General features: G+C 37.8%; 2 protein-coding genes across 3 annotated transcripts in view; one reads left to right on the top strand and one right to left on the bottom strand.

Moving 5' to 3' along the window:
* Positions 1 to 23,750, top strand: part of LOC139445537 (protein MON2 homolog) — a 162,653-nt gene that overhangs the window by 104,986 nt on the left and 33,917 nt on the right. For both annotated transcript variants that reach the window (XM_071226680.1, XM_071226679.1), the window contains exon 10: positions 1,281 to 1,409. In XM_071226680.1, coding sequence (XP_071082781.1) covers positions 1,281 to 1,409 — 129 coding nt within the window. The remainder of the gene's footprint in view (positions 1 to 1,280; positions 1,410 to 23,750) is intronic.
* On the bottom strand, positions 21,023 to 21,721 carry LOC139445538 (transcription factor ces-2-like). The gene has a single exon (XM_071226681.1). The coding sequence runs from the start codon at positions 21,719 to 21,721 to the stop codon at positions 21,023 to 21,025; it is 699 nt and encodes a 232-aa protein (XP_071082782.1).

The raw sequence follows: 23,750 nt of genomic DNA, 5'->3' as shown, positions 1-23,750 counted from the left end.
ATGAAGTTCCTGGGTAGAATAGGTCTTGCCTTAAAAGGCGACATTGCTTGTGGGTGGTCAGACTCGCTGACTTGGTTGATGCATGTGATCTATCCCAATTGTGTGGATCGATGCTCATTATGTTAATCACTGGATTGTCTGGTCCAGACTTGATTATTTACAGACCACCATCATATACCTGGTATATTGCTGAGTGTGGCGTTAAACAACAAACAAACAAACTTATCACACCATAGGTTGCTGGAGACCAAATCAAACCCTATTACAGTGTAATCGCGATGTTTTATAAGGATCTATACCAAAACATCAATAAAGAATGTTTGTTTACTTTGTAAAGAAAATGAGAAACACACATAGCAAATCTCTAAGTGCCTGAGGTCAATAATTTGATGTGAGGCGATGAAAATATATCTATTAAAAGGCCTAGAGTCAGCAATTTTCTCATCTTAGTGCTCAGTACCCAGTGTTAGAGGATGGCGATCTCTAGTACGTTTTTATCATGTTATTGTTATGAAAAGTGCTATACTTTTTTATGATTCCATACTTGTTTTACCGTATTCGACTTAATAAGCGCCCCGTCCTAATAAGCGCTCTCGGAGATATTGGCTAATAGATTGGCTAGTGAACAATCCCAATTAACATCCCTTCCACTTGATCATTGTACTCAAGACTTATTAATTTGTGTATAATACACACTCGTGTGTTATTAATTACCTTAATTATGGGCAATTAAGTTCTGGAAAATATAATCTTTCGTGTATAATATGTACAGACTTTTCTTCTGTATCATTTCAGGCTGTCAGCATAAACCACGAAATTTATGATCTTTCAACTCTCTTTTTTTCTCTCACCAAACTTATACTCTAATAAGAGCCCCTTGTTTCTAATTTTGAGCGTGCTTATTACGTCGAATACAGTATATCTTTTTCTGTGATAAGTCTAGTTATTTTACTGTCCTTCGTTGGCAGATTTTTATATACCCCCAGGTAAGTTTCAAAATATGTTTTATGTTTAACCCTTGATAGTCACGATATGGCTGCAATAGTGCCAATTGGACTGAAAATTAAACTCACTCACTCACTCTCCCGACACCTGGTATCAGCCTGTGTCAATCGCTCCATCAGGTAGTCCCATCTTAAATCAATTCCTGGTAACAGCATCCATGATATTGTGTGCAGTCATTTAAATGTGAAGACCTGTCTAAAAAAAAAAATTCTATGAAAACTTTTTATTTTTTTATTTAGACAGTTATTTGAAAATACATGTGAAATGTGTTTCAGGTGGACTGGGTAACCATGAACTTTGTTCCCTTCTCTGAAAAAGCTGTGGAGATGGTGGTTGAACTATACCGACAGAACGCCAAACACCCGGCCGTCATCAACGCCCATGTTCTCCAGAACATCATCAAGGTAACTCATTTATGTTTTTCAAATGTAAGGAGAAACGGCATGTTGTCATCGTGAGGGCCTGTTTCACAAAACACATTTGGCAAATGGCAATAGATCAATCCCAGATGTAAACTTAAAATATATGTGAAATAATATCCTCCAATCTCATTAAAATCAGATCTAAGTACTCGCTGCTGCAAAACAAAGATCTGAGGACTTACATACAGGTCACGTCAGAACGACCTTTCGCAAACTTTGACTGACCACTGACATGACTAATAACAAGTCGGGCTGTAACTGTCGTTCGGAATACCCCGTGTATATGTTTTCGAGGTTGCATGATTAGAAAACACATGGCTGTCACTTTCATGATCTGGTAAGCAACGCTTTGATTGGTCGGATGAAAGGTCGTTCTGACGTGACCCGTAATGACTTACATATGTCATTGTTAAAGTATGGGAGTTATAATATGACTGTCGTAAGTCTATGTTAAAGTATGAAAGTTATAATATGACTGTCGTAAGTCTGTGTTAAAGTATGCTAGTTATAATATGACTTACATATGTCATTGTTAAAGTATGGGAGTTATAATATGACTGTCGTAAGTCTGTGTTAAAGTATGGGAGTTACAATATGACTGTCGTAAGTCTGTGTTAAAATATGGGAGTTATAATATTACTGTTGTAAGTCTGTGTTTAAGTATGGGAGTTATAATAAGACTGTCGTAAGTCTGTGTTTAAGTATGGGCGTTAAAATATGACTGCCGTAAGTCTGTGTTTTCTTTATTTTAATATGTTTTTTCATCATGTTGACATTTCCTGTGAAATAAAAACCAATAAACATTCACTCAGAGTTGTGTGGTTGTCAATTTTATTCATCCAAGCTCTGTAAGACATTAAATTCAGTTTTCATCTTGTCCATGTTCAGTAAATGTCACCTTTGACAGTATCATAAAAAATGCTTTCCTAAATGGATTTATCGAAAAAGAAAAAATATACCTGGATATATTTTCTTTGTATTATTATTAATATTTCATATACCTGTTATGCAACTGTTAAGGCATCCAGGATGATGCTGGACCAGAATGTATAAAGAGATACAAAGACTTTATAAAATCAAAGGCAAGACCATTTGATGGCCTATGATACTGGTTGTGACAGCAAGATATTTTTTATAGAACTATGGTAGTAAAGACTCAGAATTTACCAATTCATCAAAATTGAAATTTATCGAAATTTACCAAATTTACCAATTTATCGAAAAAGAAAAAAATATACATGTATATATTTACCAATACATTTACAAACACACTTATTCAAATGCACATTCATATCATGTTTTCAAAAGTGATAAATATTCATGTATGTATGATAAAATATCGTCACAGTACAAATAAAACCCTAATAACAAGTTTTCCTACTTTCCAAGTGATATTATTCATTGAGATATCACTGTCATTGCTGAATCTGATTCCCTCTGTCCATCATTTAGTCCAAACGGACAAGTTACACAGTTAAACGGCTTTTCCATTCAGTGTCAGCCAGACGACTGTCTATTATACCGCGATATCTCTGTAAGGGCTTACATCATGACGATCGTCAGCACGTGCCCAATGTCTTCCTTTTCGGGATAACAGGGCCCACGGTAGAAAGCATTGACTGTTGACATGCCAAAACCCATCCAGCCATCCTTACAGAATGGCAGACAAATTGCTGGAACAAAATACCTCCTTCGGTTCTAAGCTATCTCATTTTCATTAGCCCTGTAATCTTTATCCTATCCCAAATTTATCCTAAAATGATTCTAATGACGTGAGCAAATTAAGACCCGATCTCACGGATTGCAGGCAGGTGTTGTCTGTTTACACCCTGTCTGTGAGGTCAGTTGAAGGTCAGAAGTATTCTGCAGTTGTCATTGTTGGCTGCGTAATCAAGCAGACGTACTAAGTCTTCGCAATCATTGTGTCATGTCCCCTAAGAGAGCAAACGAAGAGCGAGGGTTGCCCATATTGAGTGAACGCTTCTAAAAATATGATCCAGCGGTCCTGGTATTGTATCTAAAAATACTTGGCCATCTGCATGGAGAGAACTGGGTGGGATGTTTGATCAGGGGAGAAGAATAGAGCCAATTAATTCTCCGTTTGGGCCCCTGAAAGTTTTGTAAGTGCATCTGCCTGAACAATTTCAGATGTGGACAATTTGTTTACGGTTGGTGATATAACATCTTGAGAGAGGTCTGTTGTGCTTGACAGCTGTCGTAACAATGTCCATCGCCCACTGACCACTCGTCCGTGACGTAACCCCAACAGAAATATACCACGAGGATCCATAGCTATCAGAAGCTCTCACCATCAAACAGACCAACTATGGCCCATCAACATCAAAAGCAATTCTTTTCCATCAACATCAAACAGAAAAAATGGCTGTTACCCAACAAAACATGTAGTGATAAATATATATTTCCTCAACACCTTTTTAGCTTACTTACTTAGCATGACATGACTCCCCCCAAGGCACCTTCAGGACCAGCTTGTAAGCTTCCCCTGATGAAGGAGTAAGGATATGTTCCGAAATATTACTGTATTCAATGTAATAAGTGCCCAGGGTGCTCTCAAATTAAGAAATAGGGGGCTCTTATTAGAATATAATTTTGGTGAGAAAAAAAATGGAGGTGAAAGATCAGGGTTTATGCTGACAGCCTGAAATGATACAAAAGAAAAATCTGTGCATATTATACACGACCCATATATTTTCCAGAATTTGATTGCCCATAATTAAGGGTGCATATAACACATGAGTGCGTATTATACACGAATAAATAAGTCTTGTAATGAATTTTAGATGTGTTCTTTGATACTACAGTTTCTATGATGTCATTTGGAGACAGTGAGTAAAATTCCCCAAAATTTCAACAGGACTGGCAATATTGAAAGGTACTAGATTAGATAAAATGTTGTCAGTCCAGAATTTTCTAGAATACGGAACACAAATAACAAAAGGGTAAACATAAGAAAAATACTGTTTAATGTTAGACCTAAAAAAATGGCAATGAACTGGTGAATGGTTATCTTAGTAACTTTAACTTTTGACCATCGGGCGTGCAACTTTTAAAAACTGACGGTCTGTCAGAAAAACAGGCCATTTCGGACTGTCAGACAGGAGGGTATTTTAAACACTGTTACAGACATTATCCAGCATTGACCATTATCAGAACCAGAAATATCAGAACAATTTTATAAGTATTTAATATTTTTTTGAAGAAACACGTTAAATATTTTGGGTCAATGAGTACAGCTAGAGTATTGACAGAAGAAATTCAAGGCAAACGAACACGATGTCAAAATTGTTTGCCGTATGTTTATAGTTTTCACTATATTTCAAAGTCACAGAGCAAAGTTGAACTTGTCAATTTAAAGAAAGAAATTATTATGTGCAATGTTTTTGAGAAATGTCAAATTCGTTCTTACATCTTTATTCCTGTAGAAAATGAGTTTTAAGTTTTAATAAAATTTACTTTAATGACACCTGGATTTTATAATATAATTTAAATTTAAATATAAAATTCTAGTTCATCTCAAAACAAATCTCTGAATTAATCGTGGAATTGTGTGATGAGAAAGAAATGAACATAACAAGGATATTACTAGAAATGACATTTTTGAAGAAAAAATGGATTTGCTTACATAGATGCTCACCTTAACTTAACCTAGTGAACAAAATAATTGTTTTCGTAATGTGCAGTAACATGTTGATACTGTAAAATCTCATTGCCCAAGAAGTCCTAACATTTCACCTCAGATACTCTCATTGCCCTCGACTTCATTGACCAGAAACACTAAATTCCTCAACATTTCATAATATTGCCCGGAATCGCTATTACCATTGCAGAGAATGCACCAAGGTTACACAATTAATTGAAAATGTCCTCAACTCAACCCATTTCAAGGCAACTTTGTCCAACATCACCCAAACCAGAAGCCTAATCTTAATTGTTGTTGCACAGAATGTGACAACGTTGCATAAGTTTAACTCTTCCCTGTCCTGAGCGTTGCACCGACCCTACCAAAGTTGTAACCAGCCGTATTGTCTGTGAATCTTTATGGTCTAATGTTATGGCTTCATTTAAAGGGTGCCTGGCCTGAGTTCAACTTTTGCATAATCTAAGCAAGAAAGATAATTGGGCTGTGCAAGGCTCTGTAATATTGCCACGCAGGTCTCTGGGACATTAGGCTTAGGACGCTAATATTATAAAACCCTTCCCAGTGTGGTTCGAATCTTATCTGAAATTACGGAGATTCTGGTTCTGTGCTTAACATTAAGCAATGGAGCCGTGTAGGAGAACAAGCCGCCTCTGCTGGTGTTACTACACAAATCGTAAAAAGTGTAAGACTTTGTAAGAGATTGTCTTCTCCAGCTAATGGTGTGGTTTCGGATGGTTTGTCCCCAGACTTTGAGGATTCAGTGTGGGTGACTGTTGATGTGGTTTGGTTGATCAGGGTTCGACAAATAAAGATATTAACTTTGGTTCTTGACACAATTTATCACAGTATCAAAACCAAGTCAGTCATCAAACAGTCATCAAATATTCATTTTGTCTTTTTTGCTCTTTGTCCTTTCAGGGAGGGTCATGAAAAAAATGTACAAGGACATGGGGAGGGTCATAAAAAAATATGACAAGCATGAGGGGAGGGTCATTATTTTCAGTACATTTGTGCGTCAATATGATGGAGTACTATTATAGGAATAGTCATGATTAAGAGCAAAAATTAGGATTGTTATAAAAAATACAAATTATAAAGCCCCTTGATAAGTTAGCCACCAGTAAGTATATAGTCTCTCTTACAGACCACAGAGCATATATTTCACAAACCTTTCACCTATATTCCATCCCACTCCTCATCCCCGCCTCAGCTTCAGCAGCCTGTACTCGTCCCATTTTCAGCCCAGAAAATTAAATGTCTTAAATTAATTAAACGATCCCCCTCACATATACTTTATTGCAGGGAGTTTATACAAGTATTTATCCAGAAATTATCCCCAGGAATTTATCCAGTCAAATTTGAAAAAAAAATTGTTTTGTTCAAATTTGGGATTTTTTAAAGTTTCGAGATTGCATTCAACGCATGATATATAACTAGCCATAACAACCTCTTTCTATTTATTCGTCTGGTTATCAGTGAAATACAGGTTATTTCTACAAAGAAATGACATTAGCTATCAGTTATATATATTAATGTAAAATGGGAAACTTTTCATTCCATTTTGGGAAATTTTAATGACATATGCTACAGCCTTGGGGCAGAATACCATGCAGTACAGATATAGTCACACATCGAAATCAGCAAGTATGTTCAAACTCAGATTTGGTACCTTTTAGAACTATTAATATCATTCTTATGCACTATGAATCTTCTGTTTCTATTCCATTCAAGAAATAGATCTGCCATTACTTTCCAACGTTTCATTAAACATGTATTTGAATTTGTTTGTAAAGCAATGTCAGCACAACAACCATCATAACCCTATTTTAAGTTTGTTTGTTGTTTAACGTCGCACTCAGCAATATTTCAGCAATATGATGGCGGTCTGTAAAAAATCAAGTAGGAGATGTGCAACAACCATTGCACATGACGCCTGTGTGCTGGGCATATTGATGACATATTTTTTATAGTTTGTAATTTTCAAAATTTTCAAACTTTCATCCCCATTTTGGCTAAGCTTTTTGTTTCCCTCGAAGATAATATTTCACATCAGTGTAATAAAATGTAATATATTGTTTCAATTTTTCTTAAATCATGGACAATGAAGAATAGTGTTGTTTTAAGAAATTGCAATAATTATATAATTATGTTAAATAAATTAACATGGTTCACAACAAGAATGTAACATGACATACAAACAATAGAGGAGAGATACTTACATACAAACTCACACATACAAACACCCAAACATTTTTAACACTAAAATAGGATAAAGTTATAAGTGATTGCAGTACATGCACATCAATTTACAGGCCTAAATCAATCATTCATGTGAGACACCATGCATCAAAACTGTGCAGTACGTCAGCTTGGACCAAACTGAAAACAACCTCCTTATTCATACGTAGGTGAAGTTATCAACAGTGACCCGAGTTTCAGTGACATGGCGGTATGTTGTGTAATAGACGCTGAATGTCCTTGCCTGTAGTGGTCACTCAATGTCCTTATCATGGTCAACGGGGTGATTTATATCCTGTAGATGACAGATGATGAATGACCACCACTTGGACATTGTATCATAGATCTCGGCTGATTAATGAAGGACTTCGCGCCAGGATCATTCAGTCAGCTAGGGTTATTGAGGTAGCGGGGATTTCTAAGCTGTACTTTAGGACAGGAGAAAGTATCTAATTTTAGGAGAAAAGTGTTTTCCTGTAGGAAGGACATATCTAGTATTTGTGGAGGTCATCAGTGTCATCAACTGTAGGAAGCACATATCTAGTATTTGCTGAAGTTGTCAGTGTCAGAAACTGTAGGAAGGACATATCTAGTATTTGTGGAGGTCATCAGTGTCAGAAACTGTAGGAAGCACATATCTAGTATTTGCTGAAGTTGTCAGTGTCAGAAACTGTAGGAAGGACATACCTAGTATTTGCTGAAGTTGTCAGTGTCATCAACTGTAGGAAGGACATACCTAGTATTTGCTGAAGTTGTCAGTGTCATCAACTGTAGGAAGGACATACCTAGTATTTGCTGAAGTTGTCAGTGTCATCAACTGTAGGAAGGACATACCTTGTATTTGTGGAGGTCATCTGTGTCAGAAACTGTAGGAAGGACATATCTAGTATTTGTGGAGGTCATCAGTGTCAGAAACTGTAGGAAGGACATATCTAGTATTTGTGGAGGTCATCAGTGTCAGAAACTGTAGGAAGGACATATCTAGTATTTGTGGAGGTCATCAGTGTCATCAACTTTAGGAAGGACATACCTAGTATTTGCTGAAGTTGTCAGTGTCATCAACTGTAGGAAGGACATATCTAGTATTTGTGGAGGTCATCAGTGTCAGAAACTGTAGGAAGAACATAACTAGAACTGCATAGATCTATATTTCCTCAATCACATGTGGCATCCCAAATACTATAAATATGTGTTTCTGTTCCTGCCATTTTTAATATATTTGTAAGAAATGTAAGAAAGTTGTTATTTTAGAATTCTATTCTATTTGTAAAAAACAATGCTCAATAACTACATGGAGTGTCGTGAAGTCAAGTGCTTTGGGTGTTCATGCTCATGGCAAAGACTGTGTTCGACTTGTTACGGCGAGCAACGATCATTGCCATTTGAATCAACAAATCATCGATACCCAAACATCCAATTTGTGAAGCCCATTCTTTGTGTCCTTTGCTGGAATGTTGCAGGAGCTACCAACCCATTCAATAATAAATACAGCAGTAATTAAAACTTTCCAGAAATAAGAAGTTGTAGACCATGTCAAGATTTCTCCAACGGCCATCTGACAGTAATAAATCAGGTTCCAAAACACACCATGTTATCTTCTAAATCTAGAACCCTTATCTCCAGCCAGCCAGCCCTGTCAGTATTTACCTTCACTCAGTAATTGTTCTCCTAATCAAGCTAGCTTTGTTTTAGTTGCAATGAAGCATAAAACCTGTCTTTGTCTGGCGCATGCGTCCCACCTGCCTCCCCGACCACCCCACGGGAAACAATCACAACCTCTTGTGTTGCACAACTCAAAACAGGATGGTCCTAGTTTTCAAATTTCTGCTCAGGGTTGATGTAATTAAGGCATCAATTAATATTGTTGTGAGTGTAAACAAGGACGGGTTCCAGGAGTGTGGTCAGTTGTGTTCTTGCCGCAGGAAATGACCAATCAGTGACCACGGGCTGTTGCTGTCCACTGCTGTGGGATAACAGGTCTTTGATGGTGTTAGGGTTCAACCTGGATTGTTGAATTCCTCATGAGGCGATTTATATGGAAGACATATTTTTTTAATTGTCTTTTGGGGCGGTTGGGTAACCTTGTGGTTTAAGTGTTCACTCATCACGCCAAAGACCCGGGTTCGTAACCGACATGGGTGCAATGTGTGAAGCCCTCTTCTTGTATCATCCTACCATGATCAACCCAACTCACTCACTCTCTAAATCATTGGGTGATCAGGTAGCGTAGTGGTTAAAGTGTTCGTTCGTCACGTCAAAGACCCGGGTTCGTAACCAGACTTGGGTACAATGTGTGAAGCCCATTAATGGTGTCTCATGCTGTGATATTGCTGGAATATTGCTAAAAGCAGTGTAAAACCACACTCACTCACTCACTCAATCTAAATAATTAGTTGGTCAAATGTTGGATTAATTGTTCTAAGTGAAATGCAAATCTTTTTAATAGGAGTGAGAAAAAGAATATAAAGGTGACAGTTCTGGATTTCTGTATGATAGTTATCATTGTCACACACCCAATCTTAGGAAGAGCAATACCCCATGATTGTCAGAGGTGTGGTTATAGTGTCTGACCTGGTTGGCTGTGTGTCATCATGAACTTACAGCATGGATGTTGCTCATGCTATCAATCCCTGGTTTGTCCAACCAAATTATTTACAGGTTGCTGTAAAGTAGTTTGTATACTGCTGACTGTTGCATAAAACAATATTCAATCACTTGTGAAAAATGGGTTCATTTGTATGGATATATCAAAGATAATCATTGTTTTTGGTTTTTAGTTCATTGTTTAAGAGGTTCAAATCAGATTTTCAATATGGCCACCACAACAGCCATATTGAGAAATCTATTTTTGACCATTATTCACTCAGCAATATTCAAGTTATATGATGGCAGCCTGAAAATAATTGAGTCTGATCAATCCAGTGATCAATATTGGGTGAAATGATCTAAGCCAATGACGTACAAATGACATGCATGTCACTTAACCTGCCCACCCAATCCATGTGGTCGCACCTTACAGCCACTATCAGTTGCTTGGGCCCTGTATTCTGGAGACTAAGTCTCACCTGGAATCACCATCAAATACAGATATATCACCAAGACTCTTCATCCATTCGCGCACTCATGAATAGAGTTTCCTACAAGAGAAAGAGCTTGTTTTGAAGATCAACTTGGTAAAATGCTTATATTTGAAAGCGGGGCATACAAAATATCCTTCAAGGTAAAACATAATGTAGCAGAGCAGGATATGCTTACTCTGTTCACATGGTGTCATCACTGATTTTCAGTGATCCATTCACTTCATTTTCACCTCTAATTTGCCTTTTCGCCCAATGGAATCTGTTTCAAAATTCTAACCCTGGCCTACAAATGCTACACGGAAACAGCCCCATTATATCTCACCGAACTACTGCCTAAATACAAGCCTTCCAGATCTCTCCATTCTCAGAATGACCACCTGTTACAAGTCCCGGAAACCCGTCTCAAAACCTTTGGTCAGAGATCTTTCCAGTTTTGCGCTTCCTCGCTATGGAACAAACTACCATCTGATCTTGAGATGTTGCCATTGCTTTCATCCTTTAAGGCTCAGCTGAAAACACACCTTTTCAGACAACACTATCAACTCTACTCCCCTTTCATTAGCATTATTTGCTAAAACTATGTAGCGCCATGAGCATTAACTTGGTGAATGGAATCTGGAGCAGTATAAATGGACTTATTATTATTATTATTATGATCTGGCATTTATGTTATACCTGGTATATGAAATAAAAAGAAACCCTCAGTAAATAACTGATTGTGCAATTGGAGTATTTTATCCAACCATCATATTATTTTGTATAGCATATGTTCAGAGATCCCAGCTATATTACTGTACTAAACCACTGCCCTTCAGCAGGAGGTATGTAAGTGTTCCAGCAAAGACTGAACCAGAACAAGTCCATCAAATATGCCTCCCCAGATCTATGACAAATCCAGTAATCCCCTAAATTCTCCCTTACAGCATCATTTTCTCTATAATTGTTGCCTGATTTACCCTAGACCATCCCCACGATGTAAGAGGAATGCACACATGTGTACCCACAGCAGCCCTGTGTTGGCCATCTCCGTAACAGTGTTGACAATCAGTGCGGACCATTACCTCCAGCGGTAATCTGACCACTACTGGTCACAGCCCACCCACTGGGCAGCTCCAGCACACTTGTGGTCAGCATGCCTGGTCAGTGTAAGGGCCATTAGTACCCCATGATGCTGCTGTTCATGCATACCCTGTTACGGGGAGAGAGCATGCGATACGTCAAACCTGATTTATGTGGGGTCTTCATTTGCAGTTTGTTTGAGAGGCAAAAGGGAGACAGGTTCATTGTGGTTCACTGTCATGACAACAGGGTTAAGACTAACATCTAGTCTCTGAAATTTACATATTATACAGAAAAAAATGTTGCTAAATTATAGTTATCAAATATAAAATATAAAGGCGCCCAGAGACTTTCTCATTATCCGATTTTCCTGTTCTGCAGTTATCTAGACTTGCCAAATATTATAGACTTGCATAGGCTGTATTGGATATATTTGTTTCAGGTTCTGCATGACAGACTAAACTGGGTTGAAATAAGAAAATGTATATTTGTGATTTTCTTCCCAAATTTACATATCTTATAGTTTTTTTATCCCCCAGGCATATAATGCGGGGGATATAACGATCAGCCAGTCTGTCTGTCTGTCCATCCGTCTGTCTGTCTGTCTGTCCGTAATCATTTCCTTTTCCTGGGCAGAACTTGAAAACCATTCAGTGTATTTGATCGAAACTTGGCAAATCTATCAGTCACATACTGAAGTGGTGCCTCTTGATATTTTGGGATTTTTTGAATTTTAATTTTTTAAATTTTTATGGAAAGAAGTTGGACATAGACTTCATTGGGGATGGGGTTCATTTCTGAGGCAGAATTCGAAAACCATTCAGTATATTTGATAGAAACTTGAAAGATGTATCAGTCACATGCTGAAGCGGTGTCTTTTGCTATTTTGTAATTTTTCAAATTTTTATTTTTGCTATTTAGGAATGTTTTAAAATTTCATTTTTCCGTGTATCCATGGACACAAGTTAGACTTTGCTGAAATGTTGGTAGGTGTTGTTTCTGGAGCAGCACTAAAAAACTGTTTAAAAGTGTTTAATCAAACTTGGAACATGTATTACTCAGGGGTTGAAGTGGTGCCTTTTGCTATTAAGGAATTTAGATGTATTATTCCTGTTTCCATGGCAAGAAGTTTGACTTTGACTACATCTTTAAAACAAATAGGTATTCTTCCTTGAAACTATGCACACATATGACCAGTTTGTCATCTGGTGCCTTTTGCTATTTAGGGATTGTTAGAATTTATATTTTTTCCGTTTCCCTGGCAACAAGTTTGACTTCATGTTGGTGTGTACCTGACATAGAATTACAAGGTTCCAAATCCCAATTGCATGGTATTGTTTTGATAGCTCAATAACTACTCATGTATACTGACAGACAGATCAGATAGAAATTCTTCATCCAGTGGACTTAACAGGCAGATAATTTGTTCTTTCAAATTTGTAGGGGCCGGGGGGATCATCTTCTGATGACTCTTGTTTAAAAAAGAAATATACACAATATGTTTTGATGTTTGAAGTAAACGTGATAGTTTTACCACCATGTGGGTTATCATTTAATCTCTGAAATATAAGGGGGCACGGGTGGCCCAGTCGTCTAAGGCGCCGCGATTTGCTGTGCAGAGTTGCGTCCCTTGGGCACGCCAGAAACCTAGGATTGCGGGTTCCAATCCCGGTTCGCCCCAATTATGTTTTTAGGTTTGTCAGCACCATACCCGTGCTCGTGGGTTTCACCGAAGTGGTAAACGTCTGAGACCTGCATCACTTCAGGCTTTCCTCCCGGGTATAAGGGGTGACAGGTTGTGTTGTGTCATTGCCTGTCTTATGTTCTTTGTCTTGCGCGACCCCTTGTGTTGATTGGCTTGTTTTTAAAATTAATTAAAATTAAAATAAGTGGTCCCTTTGAGTTCATTAAAAACTTAGTTTACTGTATTTTCAAATTGGGTTTTCTTTCATCCAAATCATTCTAGATTTTGTTAGCTTGTTAAACATTTCACTCAGTCACATAAATGATCATTCAACTGTATAAATTCACAAAATATATTTTGTGAACAGGTGTGCATTTATTTTGGCGATGAGTATGTAACAATTGTATTCGTAAATAAACCAGTAGACTCTATCTAATCTTTACACGGCATCCTGACCTTTGGTCAGCAAATGATGACTGCTACTCCCTAATTTGACCACAAACCCTTAAAAGGATAAAATTCAAACACTGAGATGCCAGCTTGAGGTGAAAGTTTGGGTTGGGTAGATTCAAGAGGCACTTGACAATTCAAGGTATGTTGCTGATTAAAGTAAGGTGATTATTTCCCCCAAGCTGCACCCTTTCTGCTGGCCGTGCCCTCGGGGCCTTGTGACACATATGAGAACTTCCTGTGAGTCGGTCGGAGTCAAACTTGATCCCCCCAGTGGTGTTGCTGAAACCTCAGATGGCTCCCTGCCATCACTCACTCACTCAAACACTCACTCACTCAAACACTCACTCACTCAAACTATCACGCACTCAAACACTCACGCACTCAAACACTTTATTTCACAGTATCCAACATAGCCAAACAAATGTTTTGTTTGTGAAATATGAGGACAAATTTTTTTTATACCTCTAGGCCTACATTAAGGGAGCATTTGTGACAGCCATTTCAAGATGTTTTATAACCAAACAGGGAATTTTATCGTGATGTATTTCATTTCTTAAATATATGTTTCAAATACACATTTGACATTGACTAGGTTTGTTGTCACTGCCTGATTCAGACTAACATCCAGTCTCTTTAATGAACATATCGACCAAAGAAAACTGTTGTTTAATTATCTTAATAAAAATAAAATAAAAAGGAGCCCAGAGACACTCTTCATTTTCTGATACTGCAGTAATCTAGACTTGCCAAACATTATAGACTTGCATGGGCTGTATTGGATATATTTGTATCAGGGTCTGTAAGACTGACTACAGCAGGGGATGCATACCCTGTTTTGTGAAGACATGTTTCACCTGTGTCACCACATATATTTTCATACATTATTACTTAGGAACAATGCTACCCCTATTTCAAATCCAGGATCTACATACTTAAAAGAGAAATACTGCTCAAAGTTGCGTCAAACCCAACTGCCTCACTTGCTCACTCAATGAAGATTAAGCAAAAAGAATGGTTAGTATTTTTTGCAACTTATTTACAAGTTGGAGTGTTCCTCACACCAGGGATGAGATTAACCAAGTCAGCTATGGTCACACTAACCATGTCATGCTGTCTTTATTCTATTGCTGATACCAGACACTGTTGTTCCCTGGCCCTTCCTTCCTACCAAGATCTATGGGCAGGAAACAGACAGTGATTACACAGGCCTGTATGGACACTGGTCAGCCATTCCCCTATGGGATTACCCACTGACCAAATGGCTGGACATTGATGAGGAAATGGACGGTTATGTAACATTACCCTAGGGCATTCCTACCCTCCCAAGCTTGGTGTATACCTCTTACTGAAGTATGTTTGCACACTGGCAGGGGGCAGGGAGATAGCTTTCGTCCCCTACTGTTCATGTTAAATGTTCAAGACTATGCTGAGATTAGTATCATGTCAGTTGGAAGGAAATGAGTGTCTTACATCAATGAATATGTTTCTAATTGTTCTGTCTGTATCACATATCTATCAACTATATATAGTGTTCTGCTATGAATATGCTGCATTAATTATTTCTTCTTTTTTTTAAAATGGATGTTGTAAGAACCCGTATATAGGTTTGATTGTGTTGTTGAATGTGTTTTTGCAATAAAAAGCTTTTTTTACGACAAATATAATCCAGTTAGATAAATTACATAGACCACAAAAAATGGATCTGGATATTTTTTGTCTAATGTTTGGCCTTTTAATCTAAGGACATTTTGAACAACAGGTTTGAGTTGAATATATTTTGCAATAAAAAGATTTGATAAAAAAACATCATCTTTGTTATTTTCAAAATAAAATGTGACAAAAGATATGGATCTTGTACTTTGTGTCTGTGATGATTGTTTTATCAAAAGACATTTCATTCATGTTTCTGAACTCGATGGAGTTTCAGAAAAAACATAAGACCACTGGTTTGGGGCAGAAGAAATTTCCAAAACTATATTCCCGAAAGCAACAAGTTCTGCTTGGAAAGGAGTGTCCATTATGATATACATATTTCTAACTTAAAAGAGACCCAAGTATGTCCCTGTGCTTTGTAGAACTCTCTCCCAGTGGAGACAGCTTTGATTTTTCTTGGTGAAAAAAATCTTTTATAAATCTTAATTTCTTGCACATATCGCTTGAAAGGCTGGTTGTCTTAAAAAATTGTTTTAGTGTTTTTTAGTACAAAGCAAATTGTGCAGCTACTACTTTTTGTCCTTTTTGGAGGACGAAAAGTGTCTCTTGAAGCGGTGGTGAAAAAGTTATGTCTCACATAAAACTCCCAGCCCCTCCATCAAGATTATTAATATACCGTATTCAACGTAATAAGCGCCCCGCTCTAATAAGCGCCCAAGGCGATATTTGCTGATATATTGGCTAGTGAACAATACCAATTAGCACCCCTTCCGATTGATCTGTTCATTGATCAATCGGAAGACTTTTTAATTCGCGTATAATACACACTCGTGTGTTATATGCACCCTTAGTTATGAGCAATCAAATTCTGGAAAAAATATATCTGTCGTACATGAACATTTCAGGCTGTCACAATAAACCACGAAATTTATCTTTCAACTCTGTTTTTTTTTCACCAAAATAATATTCTAATAAGAGCCCCCTATTTCTAATTTTGAGACCGCCCTGGGCGCTTATTACATCTAATACGATAATATATGGTTGGTCCTTCAGACTCTGTAAGGTCTGTGCCCAAATACTCATATCCCTGTTACCAGGAAAGCACCCATTATCCCCTAATATGCTGAAATAGCCAGGCTACTATCTACATCCCTGTCCTCACAGCTGTCTGGAGATGCTATCTCTGATAGACTTCACTGGCATAATTGACCTGTTGACTTTAATCCCACTGTGAATAGACTAGCCTCAGACTTTTCGTCATTCAAAGAAGTCCTCCTTCTGTTGGCCTTTGAGCAGATACCTGCCTAATACTGAGGATTTAACACTCATAATCCCCTGTTGTATTCAATGCAAATATTTCAAATTACCATGGTGTTGCAGTCTTCATTATGACATGTTTTGTTCAGTTTTCAAAGGTTGTCAAAATTGACTCATATGAAAATAAGACTCTTATGTGTTTCTCACCATGGAATGACTGGTCATTACCTGACAAAGACCCTAGAGAAAATATTTAACACAACAATCGAACCCCTTCAATTCTCATACCCTTCTCTGCTCAAGCAACTTAAATACTCATCCCCTTCCCAGCTGTAGCAACCTTTACTCATCCCCTTCTCAGCTCTAGCAACCTTTATTCATATCCTTCTCAGCTCTAGCAACTTAAATACTTCATCACCTTCTCAGCTCTAGCAACTTTAATACTCAATCCCTTCTCAGTGCTAGCAACCTTTACTCATCCCCTTCTCAGCTCCAGCAACCTCTACTCATCCCTTTCTCAGCTCTAGCAACCTCTACTCCTCCCCTTTTCAGCTCTAGCAACCTTTACTCATCCCATCTCAGCTCTAGCAACCTTTACTCATCCCTTTCTCAGCTCTAGCAACCTCTACTCATCCCTTTCTCAGCTCTAGCAACCTCTACTCATATCCTTCTCAGCTCTAGCAACCTCTACTCATATCCTTCTCAGCTCTAGCAACCTTTACTCCTCCCCATCTCAGCTCTAGCAACCTTTTCTCCTCCCCATCTCAGCTCTAGCAACCTCTACTCATATCCTTCTCAGCTCTAGCAACCTCTACTCATCCCTTTCTCAGCTCCAGCAACCTCTACTCATCCCCATCTCAGCTCTAGCAACCTTTACTCCTCCCCTTCTCAGCTCTAGCAACCTTTACTCATCCCCATCTCAGCTCTAGCAACCTTTACTCCTCCCCTTCTCAGCTCTAGCAACCTCTACTCATCCCCTTCTCTGTTGAGGGTCCCCGTATAGAATTAGGTACATAACTTTATTTCGAGGACTACATATTGACATTGAATAGGGTGTCAGAAATTACCTTCCATTTGCTTTCAAAGAAGAACAGCCTTACACTTGCTGGTTAAGACTTTCAAAATAATGAAAATGCCTATTAAAACAATATGATGCATTGATGCAGTAAAAAGAACATCCAAACCGCCTGTATAATTTCCCCATTGTATTGTCATCTGAAGCAGGACAACATTTAACCCTTTTTCTTCTGTTTTAGGAATTTTTTTCACAATTTCCAACCTTGAGACACTTTTAATAGCCACTTACTAGCCTTAAATGTAGTACGAGAATATAGAACAATGAAATCAGCACCATCTGATACAGTGCATCAAATGACATTTCATTTGCAGCCTCCAAAGTTGATCAATCCATCACATCCTCACCCACAGTGCAATTTAATCCTTCACATAATGGTGACCCAATCAAATAAACTCAACCACAAACAGTTCCAATCTGATTGAAGGCCTTCAAAGAGATTGCAAAGGATATTTTCATGCTTATCCGAAATTCCATTTCATGGTGGCCTGACCACCAATATTTGCCAATACCTGGGTTTCCCCTGAGGGTTCTACACCTACCAAACCAGTTTACACTGAAGCCTATGTCCCTAGGCAAACCTTCAGGCCATTCCACTGTAAAAGCTGTCATTTCTTACTGTGTGCATCGGACCATTGTTGGCTTTCCTGTATACAATGGAAGGTGAATGCAGACTAATTAGTCCCTGTTGGGGGCTGATATTATCCCCTCAAAGTGTTACAAATGTACCTTTCAGGAAGGCTCAAAGGTGTCGTTACTGATGGACATGTAATCGCATGTCTTACCTTTCACTTTCATTGTAATGGGTGTCTTGGTAGAAAGCAAAGTTAAACGTTCTTGAAAACGAGATGTTGTAAACGGTTCATGTCCATGGAGTTGATCAGCGATCTGAAGTTAGATGCTGAACAGATGTTCTTCTTCTGATAGGCATTTAGAAGTTCTAAGTAAGGATAGAAATTTATGGATAAACAACTTCTTTATTACAATTAAGAGCGATGTTTCGGTGTAGATTCTAACACCGTTATCAAGCAAGTGATAGACAGAGTATGGTTGTCAAGAATATATACAGGTAGGAGGCAATGTTTATACAGTAGAGTAGATAGATACTCGTCAACCATACTCTGTATATCACTTGTTTGATAACAGTGTTAAAACCTACACCAAAACGTCACTCTTGTTATAAAGAAGTTGTTCATCCATAAATTCTTGTCCTTACTTAGATACTCTTCTGATGGCTTGAAATTTTGTAGAAGTTCTTTCTGAGATGCATCTTTCTTTATAAATAGATGTCTTTGAACCTATGTAAACAAAAGTCACAAAACCTTTTATTCAACCTTAAGACCCGTGAAGATTCAGCAACCTATGCTTGCCGTAAAAGGTGACTATGCTTGTCGTAAAAGGTGACTAACAGGATCGGGTGGTCAGGCTCGCTGACTTGGTTGATGCATTTCATCGATCCCATTTGTGTGGATTGATGCTCCTGTTAATCACTGGGTTGTCTGGTCCAGACTCGATTATTTACAGACTGCCATCATATAGCTTGAATATTGCTGAGTGCGGCATTAAGCAACAAACCAACCAACCAACCTTAAGACATCGCTTCAAATAATGGAGTCCATTGCACAATCATAAGCATGTGTTTATCGTAACACATTTGTTGTTGGTTGGCCCTCATGTCCTGCATCATTATAGCTTGTTTCTTCTTTCATTCCTTGATTTCCCACATGGGTACAATGTGTAATCCCTTTTCACTACCCCCACTCTTTCATTCCTTTATGCGAGATGTTGTGAAATTGGGTTTAACATCACATTCAGGATTACTGAATTTATATGGCAACTTGCATTCATGTGTGTGTATGTGTGTGGCTGCTTGAACTAATGCTGGTATCGGGACTAATGTCGGGTCTAATGTTGGGATTAATGCTGGTATCGGGGCTAATGTCGGGACAAATGTCAGGACTAATGCTGGTATTGGGACTAATGTTGGGACTAATGCTGGTATCATAGTGCTATCCCACTGAGATACCATGCCACAGTTTAATATGGATACCCCATTCAGACACAATATATTGACTCTGGTTCCAATAGTCCTTGGTTTTTTCACCTCGGTGCCAAGCAGACAGTGTAAGAAGTTTTATCTTTTAACATTTGGTATGCCACAACCAGGGATCGCACCACCCCACGTTAAGCTCTCTCCACTAGACCATGGAGGCCACTCTATTCCAGTCAGTTACTGAACTATTATTTTGTATTGAGAAGTTATAAGATCATATTCAGTAATCATCTCAAGTAAGATGGTAATCAATTCCAGTATCAGTTAAAATTTATCAGAAGCTACATAAAAATAAGAGATTGACAATTCAAAACAAAAGGAGAAATCTATGCATAAAAGTTTTATTTCAAGCAAACATGCAAATTCATGTCAAAACCTGAACAGAAACACAGACAAATGTAGATGTCTATAACAATTCTCCCTACATTTGCATCACAATAAAGTCCCATCTAAAACTCACTAGAATTGTATTCTAATGTTCTAACACCATAGCGTAATAAGATGAACTTTATCACCTTCAATAAGAAACTTAAGTAGTATTGCTTAAACAAGTAATAATTCTTCTAGTACAAATGGTAATTGTTGGCAGTATTGGTAAAACATTAATTGTGATGCTTATTTGGTATTTAGTTTTAATTTCATGATTCATTACTGAGTTTTAATTAATCCTATCCAGTTAGTTAGTGATTTATTCTTCATGATTTGATATTACATAAATGCATCCATTTTTCAAGATTATAATAAAATTAATAACATGTTCCAAACATATATTAGCACTTTCAGCAGACTTACTGTTCACAAATGTCATCTTTTAAATGATAAATAAACTCTGTGTCCTATCAAACAAATTGTTGTAATGAAATTAGTATTTCATATTTTGCTAAGGTTGATAAATATGCAAACCAATCTTCATTTCCATGCAGTTAAAACAAAATGCACAAGATTCATAAAATAAGTCTAGATTAGATGAAAATTTATACATCATTTAAACCACAAGCACACATGAGCAGTTGTCCATTTCAAAACACGTACATTTCAGCTTCCATACACACATTGCAAACATTCATAAAGGAATGACTGAGGTAGTAGGTTATATATTTCAGAAAACATTGGTGTAGTACAGAAAATAGAGAATGATGGACATTTAACAAATCTTGGAATAATTCCTGAGTTTTGGGTTTTGCATTGATAGTCTCAACAGTTCACAAATCTTGAAGATCTATGCTCATTACTGATGTCAATTTCAGCAACGCTTGATTTCCTGAGTCACTCTCGTTTTCCATCCTTGGATGGTTTGTATTTATGTGGCTGTTTATGCTGTCAATGCTGTCCTATGCACGTTGCCACTTTTCAAATATCTCACTCTTGGCTCAATCATAATGTCAGCCATTATACAACATACATCGTAGCTTCTCAATTTCACTCTTTAGCAGTGAAACCTCAGTACGAAGTTGTAGATTTTCTTGTTCGAGGTAGACAACTCTCAATGCAATCTGTTCTTCTTTCATACGCCGAGCTTCACGAGATCGTTTTGCCGAGTCATTGTTCTTCTTCCGTTTCTCCCAGTAAAGAGCATCTTTCTGTGTGTCTGGTACATTCAGGGGCCGTTTCTTTGGGGGCATTTTGAAGGAGCCATCATCATCTTTGAGGTCTTCACCAAGATTTGAATGTGGCGGACTTGACCCAGAGGTAATTGAACTTGAAGATGCATTTGGAGAAACATTGCTTCCATTTCCAAACGGATCTTGCTCCATCTTTTCAGACTTTGTCATCAATGGCAAACCCATACCATGTAGTCCTTGGGAAGGGTCTGAGGATCCGTGTGACATCTGAAGACCTTGACCCCCACTGCATGATGACAGGTTCTGGCCGTTACTTAGATCGTGTGCTGAACTGATTGGAAGCTGCATACCACAACTAGAAGGAGTCTGGGACATGTAGCCCGAGTTTGAGAAGGGGTTGCTCATATGACCTCCATAGAAGGTTGTGGGAATCTGGGCAGACGGGTGATGAGGGAAGGATTTAAAGGGACGTTCCCCGGCGTCCCGGGTTTGCATCGTGAGGTCGTATGAACTATGCATCGTCCATGCTCTGTAGCACTAACACAAGAAATAGAATTTTCCACACAACTGGATGAACTGGTGATCCTGCAAAAGTAAAAGAGGACATTGTTACCTCATGTCACAGACAATTTGGATGTATTATCACTCATTATTTATGATAGCTTTTAGAAATTCAAAATTGCGTGACTGAAAAGGCTTTCAGCTTCCTATAGTGAGATAAACCTGAAAGGACCTTTATGCCAATTCAAGTTTATAGGTGTAAACACAGGGAACTGATAGGATGCCTGACCTCATCAATGCACAAGTCAATAATGAAATGCTCCACCAAATTGTGATTAGTCACATGAATGGGTACCTCATCTGTTGAGGGTTGAAATATTTTCCATATATGTTAATTATATTCCGAATACTTTCTGTATCACCATGGCCTGTACATAACAAGGCTGTGACCTGTATTCTGACTCACATGAAGATATTAATCCTTAACCATGACCTGTAGCAAACGAAGCGGATGTGACTGTTGTTCTGACAATTGGCCATCTCTAAACACATGGACTCATTGAGGCAGATTGAACATGGGGCATTATTGCATAAAAACTTGACATGGATTGTTCAATTCTACAAATTTACAAAATGTTGTTCAGGTCAGTTTTTGCTGCTACTACCGCCTTTGGCTGCAAAACCACATTTGTGCACCAACCATGCCTCTTTGTTTCACTACCACTACATTATTCATCAGTGAGATATCAGCCATGTTCCGGGAATGCTTTAATCATCTCTGTCATGAATATATCATTACAAGCCAGCATGGTTCCAGCTAAGTCACCAATTTGTTCCTATTCAAGCAGCCAATAAGCTATGGGTCTGCCCGCAGTGTAATAACCTGTTATGTCATGCGAGTCCCTTGGGTAAACACAGCTACATGACCTGTGCTAATCAATGTCTGTCATGCAACATTCATGTCAATTTCATTAAATGTCTACAGGATGTCTATGATATTGATGATTACTTTAAATGTGAAGCATACAAGCTAGTTTGCTAAAATTCATGATTGATATTTTCGGATTATGCAGACTGATTCCTTGTTTAATAAAAACAATTCACATACGTTATATGTTTTTAAATATTACCTATTAAAGTGACACTTTCCACAATCAGAAAAAATCTCTTCTAAATAAAAGCGAAAAAAATTACTCCATAATCAAAGTCCATTGTACAAGGAAGGATAAGAATTTATGGATGAACAACTTCTTTATTACAATTAAGAGCGACGTTTCGGTTCTAGGTTCTAGCACTGTTATGAAGCAAGTTAGAACCTACACCGAAACGTCGCTCTTACTTATAATAAAGAAGTTCTTCATCCATAAATTCTTTTCCTTACTTAGTACTCCAACTTCTGAATGCCTATCAAAGAGGTGCATTGTACAGTTCCGCCTATTTCATAAAAATGTGTTTATGAACCACAATAAAAAACAGAGGCCACTGTACGATATCTTAATGTATCCCAATGGTATTAACTAATCACCAAATCTCTTTTGATATTCATAATCTCTGAGTCAGAATGTTGGAAAGTATTTCCAGTATACAAACCTCCAGTCAAAATATTACAAAAATGTCCAACATTTAGTGGTATTCACATTTGTGGCTGTCAAAACCACGAGAGGACTAGAACACACAAAATGGAAGAGTCAACCACAGTGAACCTTCATTGTAAATAGTCCAAATTAATGCCATGTATTAATGCTGCAGGCCGTTGCAATCATACCTAAACCTTTCCTGGGCTGTTGACGGGAGAGTGACTAGTTGACATGCATATTTCTTGAGGGTGTTTGAAATCAACATGTAATTTACACAGGTGTTACTGGTAATTACAAATGCCATTCACGTAATAAACATGCCATCTACCCCTTAGTCACTAGGTGTAATGTTGACCTGATGGAATGTCATGAATTATGTGTAGATTTCATGACATTTGTCTGTTTTAAAATGTTTGACAGTGAAATGCATAATAAGAATATCATGATATTTGAATACATGCAATCTGTTT

Source organism: Haliotis cracherodii, unplaced genomic scaffold (genome assembly GCF_022045235.1).
Source record: "Haliotis cracherodii isolate W230 unplaced genomic scaffold, xgHalCrac1.p SCAF_6, whole genome shotgun sequence".
NCBI classification, from domain to species: Eukaryota; Metazoa; Mollusca; class Gastropoda; order Lepetellida; family Haliotidae; genus Haliotis; species Haliotis cracherodii.
Note: the sequence above shows the minus strand (reverse complement) of the source record. Positions and strands in the feature narration are given on the sequence as shown.